This window comes from Akebia trifoliata, chromosome 12, assembly GCF_017979445.1.
Source record: "Akebia trifoliata isolate Shusen 1 chromosome 12, ASM1797944v1, whole genome shotgun sequence".
Classification (NCBI taxonomy): Eukaryota; Viridiplantae; Streptophyta; class Magnoliopsida; order Ranunculales; family Lardizabalaceae; genus Akebia; species Akebia trifoliata.
This window is the reverse complement of record NC_141386.1, coordinates 32,092,612-32,100,121: the sequence shown is the minus strand read 5'-3', so window position 1 is coordinate 32,100,121 and position 7,510 is coordinate 32,092,612. Positions and strand designations below refer to the sequence as shown.

Below are 7,510 nucleotides of genomic sequence, written 5' to 3'. Positions count from 1 at the left end.
TTTTCTATGATACATGTTTCTTGGGAATCCTAGAAGTATATAACTATAAATTCTCCCATCTCAACCATTCGTCTTCCAACAGACCAAACACAGACAAACAAGCATAAATAGTTAACCCATAAATATATTAAACAATGGCAACTAAAGCTATTACCTAGTAAATGAAGTGTTAGGCTTAAATCTACATCCATTTACTACTACATTTTTTTTTAAACTTTGTCAGTAGGACCACATGAAGATTATGTTGGATTACAAGTAGTTTTTCCCATATTGTTGCTCATTATCACCAACAACGTTAATTTTACAAATATCTTTTTAATTCATGAGGTCAGGAATATTGAAATCGACTGATGTTTGTATGGTTGGTCTTCATGATATGGACAACGTGCTCTTGGAATCTATAAATTGATCTCTTGGTAAAACCTAGCACCTGGAGTCAAAAAAACTAATGTAGAGTTTACCTAACTCTTAAATAAAAAGGTTCAAAAGAAATCCAATCATTTGGTTAAATATTATTACTAAGTCAATAATCAGTAATCACAAAAGTGGAAGTTCAAGCTATATTAGCTAATTTGGGAACCAATCCATAAATCTATTTGAATAGGTTTGCTGAGTCGGATTGGATAAATCCCTAAAAACAAGATGATAACAATATAGAACTGATAGCAGGTTAACTGTCCACAACAAATTCAAAATAGCTCACTATGATTTGCATACTACGAGGATAATGGAAGTGTTTTTCTTCTTGTACATATTTGAAAACTAAATCCTAGAACAATCTTCTACAAGAGAAGTGTGGAAGCATTCACTCAAAACAGGTAGGAAACCTAAGATGGAGTGAGGCTTGTATTTAAAACAATTGTGGTGTTGACCAGGCCCCACAAGGATATTACGGTCCTCAGATTGAACCCAATACAATATGTCTATTACTATCACAAGCTACACAAGTTACTTTCCATATTGAACAATAACTGCCAGAATCACCTTGCAATAAGAAAATCCATGAGTTCAGCAACTGCAAAACATTGCTTAATATATCTTATCTTGCTCTTACATCATCTTCATGAAAATTTTTTGGTCAGCTGAACAAATTCGATCCTCCATTCAATTTCATTTAAAATCCTATCTAATGTTAATTCAAGGGCATTTATATCCATTCTAACCACCATTTGCACATTGTCATCATCAAATAAATAGAAATCTCGATGATCAACTTCAAATATGCCAATAATGAGACCACAACATCTAGCATCATTAGGATAGAAGTTTTCGATAAAGCTGGCAATGATCCGAGTTTTATCTGATATCTGATCCGTTTCTATCCGAAAAATTAGGATTTGAATCAAGAATTTGGATGTTTGAATCGGATTCAGATCAATCCCAATGCAATTCGAGAAAAATCCTACCCAATTTTTTTAAATATAAACCTTTCTCGTTTGTCGTGTCATCTCCCTTTATTAGAAATGAAGGGAGACGACCTGACAAAGAAACTTGGGTCTTACTATAAAGAAAGTTATTCCAACTGATAAAAATAGCATGTCTTTAGTGGAAAAAAAATAAAGAGTAGGGAGGAGCGGATCCTCTGTGGTATTTCTTTCGTGAAGTTCCGTGTAGTAGTTTTAGGTAGTTAAGATATGGGACACATCAGCACAACAATAAATCTATGCCGTGTAGATTTAAGAGTTTAGCGACCGTTGGTTTTCAAAACATGAAAAGGTTTTTTTCTTCAAATCTGATCTATCCCCACAAAATAAGAGGATTTCAGTGTTCTTGATTTTCGAAAGTGATCAATCAAGGCTATAGACAGATCACTAAGGGAAAGTAGTACCACAGAGGATCCGCTCCCATAAAGGGGACATGTTAATCTCTAAACATAAAAATGGTTGAACAAGAAAAATCATCTGACATAAAATTTCCAAATGTGGAAATTTTACCAAACAATATCCATGCATGTGTGAAGGCTTTTAATGTGGAAAGGTCCCACAACGTATGTAATCTTTCATGAAGAAGTATTTTTTGATTGGTGAAATCAGTCAGCTTGCTCTTACACATACAATGTGATAAACCAGACTTATATAATCATGAAAAAAAACTTAAGTTATGCAGGTAAAATTCTAAGTCAACTAATATGAGTTGGGCATATTAAACAAAGGTCAATTACAACCCCAATTTGAATAAATATTCAAGTTGAAAATTCTAAAAGAGTGAGAGAAAGACCTAAAAGAATGTAAATGAAGATAATGAAAGTATATATGAACTATCATTCAATTAGGAAAGACTTAGCTGTGAAGACCAGTGAAATGAAGGAGAATAATTCGTTTAACTAACTCCAAATCTTTGGAATAAGACTTTGTTATTGTTGTGAAAGAAAAATATAAAGATGAAAAGAAGAGAATTTTAAAAAGAGACTATTAAACCCTCTTGAAACCTCTAAATTCATGCATCTTGTAAATTGAATTAAATCTAGAGATAATATTGATTGAAGATTTATGTTGCAACTATTATCGTTGAGATCTTGTAATAAGGGAGGGGCCCCTTCAACCCCAGCTTATCAGTATAAAAAAATAAAACCTAAATGTAACTCAAGTAGGACAAAACTCAAGTTTCCATGCATATTTAACTCACAATCAATTAGACTTAAACTATCTCACAAATCTATATAACTAACCAGGACTAATACAAAATTTGGCACTCTAAGTGGATCTCCAACAAGAGGAATTTCTAATCAAAATAAGAAAGTTCTCTGACCCATTTTTAATATTTCCAGGTATTTATCTTGCCAAGTTTGTAAACAGGAAGCATGTCAAATGGCAAGTTTGTGATCCTCATAGATTTCAATAATTTTCAATCTTTTAACCTTGTATAAATAATTAGGACCTGAATCTGAAATATTATTTATTCATCAAAAGAAGGGAAGAGAGAGGTTAAATTTAGCGTGTTGAATCTAAATGAAAATTCAGTTGTTGATGTAACCATATGACCAATCATAAGAACAGCTTGAGAAGAGTTCAGAAACGTTAGCAACCTTTTAGTTGGTTATGCGTTTTATAAGAGGATGGAAAACCTTCAAAAACAAAGAACGAAAAGGAAAATGCATTTAACATCCATCGAATTCGAGCTTCGTGTGGGAAATTTTTTACTGTTTCGCAAAATTTTAGCCTAACATTCAGTAGTCACTGAACAGAATTCACTCATCAGAAATTGGAAATTTTGCATTCAACCATAGTTTAACTTACCCCTCAAGTGAATCACGAAAGCAAGGTTTATTAGCTGAGTTTCAAGGACTTTATTTATGTTGAGCACTGATTCATGTGAACCTCTACGATTTAGTCAATTATGTAAAAAAGGAACAATTAAGACATGGAAGTCACTGAAACAAAGTAATTCACAATGCTACAGCAAGGCTAGAGACACCCAAACATAAATCATGATAGATGAAGGAGCTGACTCTCATTATAAGCTAAATGCATCATAAGCTCATGGTGTTCAAGTCTAAACAGAATCAAATTATCAGATTTATAGGTGTTATCACCATCTTAGTGAAGAAAGCTCTGAAGTCAACCATCAAACACACATGCTATTTATGGATGCCAAATAGAATAAGGTGAAAATAGAAATCTGTTAAGTAGATGAGGTAACAACTGATGTAGGAAAGGATTTGAAATTGTGAATAATTCTCGATACTCATCGCAGGTTCCTTAAAGGGAGAACTTCAAGTCAAACGTCAGATAGCAAGGTATACCATTCTTGTTTTGTAGAAACACAATCAGATCACTGCAGTGTATTAAGTAGTCCCTCCATGAAAGCAATTGTTATAGCCCAGCCGAAGTTGCCGACTGGATTAAATCCATCAATTTCTGTTGCAGTACAGATGCATCCACGCTCTCTGGATTACTGGCCTGCATGTATGTTCATTTGCACAAATGAGAGTAAGCTATTACATGAAACCTAGGAATTCACAAAGGACCCATAGATGAAATTATAGTACCTCAGATTGAATAGTGTGAAATAATCTTTCATTGACTTTAGTTGAAACACAGTTGACAACACCAAGGCCATCTTCAACCAATAGTTCTAGCACTCTTGAGAGAGGCACCCCATCCCTCAAATTGCTACTAATTACAACCTCTACACCGATACAACTCGACTGAACTGTCACAAACTCTGAAGGGCGCAAGGTTTCTGTAACAGTGACAGGAGTACTAGAATTGGACAATCTCTTCAGCTTATCTCTCTTGTCACTCAACTCTTGGATATTCTTCTGTAAGTACGTTATGTAATTGGCAGCTTCATTGATATGATCCGATATCGCCCGTTTTCCCTGAAACCATTACTCATACAAGACTAAATTAAACACACATACCCACAATAATTCCATTAATAAAAACATCGAAAACTATATGAAAGATGTTGTAAACCTTAAGATATTTGAGAGGGAGTAGCGATCGAAGAGAGGCGTAAAGGGTAGTCATCTCTTTCCTTCTTTGCCGCTCAATTTCTCTATGTATAGTCTTCTTGTCCTCGTCACACCTTCCATCATCAGGTCTTTGGTCTAGGGTTTTATCCAGCTTGATGGGAAGATCAAGGCTAGCCAAGGATGGAGGAATCACATGGAGAAAATCTTGTTGGATTTTGTGTTGTTGGAAGGGAGATGAGGAAATCTGAAAAAACAGCTCATCGCTTTGATGTAAAGGGTATGAAGGAGAAATATAATTCATACTTTCTACTATATTTCTGTCTCTCAATCTCAACAGGTAGGAAGGGAAAGATACGTTTGTTAGAGAAGATCTTTGCTAGGTCTAAGGTCCAAAGATTCTCCCTAATCTCCCCCACAAGCAAGGTGAAACATAAAATGACATCATCAAGTACTGTACTCCAGGGTGTTGATTAGATAGACCGCTACAGGTCTCTTCATGCTCCACATGGAAGTCTATATTGACTAAACTGTAAAGAGTCATGGAAATTAGAGCAGACTGCTATCCAACTCCCAGAAGTACAGGATCGGCACTCTTGGGGAACTTTACATTTTATACAAATTGGGAACCCGAACAGCTTTCACACGTGTTATAATTATATCATCAATTAAGACATTGACCGGAAGGATAATCTCCATGTGGGCCCAGCTTAGAATAATTTGAGAGTAAAATTGCCTTCTAGAAGTAGTGTACTTAGGGTCTGTTTGCATTGATTTCTCCAAGTAGTTCTGATTTGCAGCTTCTTAGTAGTACTGTACTTAGGGTTTGTTTGGATTGATTTCTTCAAGTATTTCTGACTTGCAACTTCTTAGTAGTACTGTACTTAGGGTCTGTTTGGATTGATTTCTCCAAGTACTTCTGACTCTTGTTGCAAGTCAGAAGTAGTTTATGTGCGTTTGAATGGTTAAATACTTCACAAAACTACTCTACTTAATAAGAGTCAAAAATAAGGTTTTTGCCGAAACACCCAAATAGGTACTTCTCAAAAACAAGATTGTGGGGAGCACTTGAACTCTGTCAAAACAACGGCTTTGGGACAATTATGCCCCTTGTAAATTTTAGAAATCACATGCAATGTCCCGATCAAATCTCTCTACTCAACACACAACATGATTGCTTCAAACTTCCAACCCTCTCTCTCACACACACAGATTGAAGGACCTTTGAGAGTCTCTCTCGTTTGAAACCCTCAACAGAACCATCAAGCGTAAATCTCTCTCCCTCCGAAAGGATCCCCTCCCTCCGACGATTGCAGCGGTGATTTGGTGTTGATTACGATACAGATAACGGCATTGAAGTCTCTCTCTCTCTCTCTCTCTCTCTCTCTCTCTCTCTCTCTCTCTCTCTCTCCCTCTCTTTCTTTGATATTCTCGATGTCTCTATAACACACTTTCTCTATATTGTTGCAGGTTCTCAAATTCCAACCTAGTGATCAAGATGGGCAAACAAGTGAAATTAGATAACCAACCTAGTTGTCACTTAGTTCTATTTTGTTTGTAATTCCTATTTAATTAGTTTTTATTGTTCCATATTTTATTTTCTTGTTCATGGTTGATCAACATATGACGTGTTTCTTCAGTTTGTGGGTCTAATTGAGCTATGGTTCCATGTTTGGATCCTGTCTTCTGTTACCTAAAAAAACAAAACCCATATATGTTTTCCCTAAAGGGTTTTTCCTTTAAATAGTTTTTTATTTAAGAATTAGTCCAAAACCCATATCTTATTTATTTTTATTTTTTTAATTGATTGATTCATTCATTGTCATCATTGTTGTTGTTGTTGAATCGAAGGATTTTTCTTACTTTGGGTAGTTTTCCATTAAAGAATTAGCCTAAAACCCATATATCCGATTTCCCTTGATGATGTTGTATCAAAGGATTTTTCTTACTTTGGGTAATTTTCTATTTATCAATTAGTCCAAAACCCATATCTTAAATGAGTCCAAAATCTACAAAATTAAGGATTCTACTTATTATAAACCATCCCCTTCGTCATACGATTCAATTTTTTAGTTCCTCTCTGGATCACAACAGCCAATTCAAAAAGAATTTGTCTCCAATTAAAGAAAGTTTATGTATTACTTCTGGATTAGTGCATAGGTTTTGACATTTTTCAATTGATTTAGGTTGGTGCTAAGGTAAACAAGGGTTTGGCTCACATGTCATGAACATATTAACCAAGGTGGGATTCAATAATAATTTGACGGTTTGAAGGGGAGGGGAAGGGGTTCAATTTGAATTTTTTTTATCAGTCATTCAATTCTATTTAATTTGGATGAATTTTTAATTTTATGAAATTGAGTATTTTGTTGCTTTGGGCAAATTGTAACCAAGTTTGGATTAGGTATCTATGCCTCAAAGCTTCAATTCGTGAAAGTTTCATTAAAAAATAGGAAAACTTTGTGGATTATACAAATGATGTTTTTGGTGACCATCATTTTCAACCTCCCTAAAAACCTTATCTTATTCTTGAAAATTTTGAGGATGAAGATGTCCTCTAAAACAACAAATATCATAGCTGTCATGTTTTTATATAGGTTTTATTTTTATATGTCCAATATTTAGGGGAAGTTCTATCGATTTTAAATAAATAAATAAAAAGTATATTTTGAGTTTAAAATGATGTTTTAATGTGTTTATTGAATAAGAACAGCACTTGTTACTTATTTGGAGCATAAGTTGTTGAGTTATAATGTTAAAAAAACATTAATTGTTACATAGAAGGGCTGTCTGGTCATTTTAACAGAATCCAGAATAATTTCCAAACATAAAAGTTTATTAAAAGTACTTCTGACAATACTTCTCAGAACCTACATCCAAACTTACAACACATATCTAGCTACTTAAGACTACTTATGTACTTATAAGTACTTCTTGGCGTACTTATGTTATAAGTACTTCTGGCTCCTGTACTCACACGGGCTCTTAAATTTATAAACATATCAATCGAGAACTCAATTACCCATACCATGGAATAATAGTCGCACTTTCAATGGAATGACAAAGGATTGTAAGGCAGCAATTTTGTCTATTTTG

The 7,510-nt window shown here is 34.4% G+C and overlaps 1 protein-coding gene across 1 annotated transcript; it reads right to left on the bottom strand.

The window, feature by feature from the left end:
* Nucleotides 1–3,634: 3,634 nt before the first annotated feature.
* On the bottom strand, nt 3,635–4,718 carry LOC147389581 (transcription factor bHLH118-like). The gene is made up of 2 exons (XM_086419779.1): nt 4,419–4,718; nt 3,635–4,321 (listed from the first exon to the last, which is right to left on the bottom strand). The coding sequence occupies exons 1-2, from the start codon at nt 4,716–4,718 to the stop codon at nt 3,980–3,982; spliced, it is 642 nt and encodes a 213-aa protein (XP_086275905.1). The 3' UTR covers nt 3,635–3,979.
* Nucleotides 4,719–7,510: the final 2,792 nt, after the last annotated feature.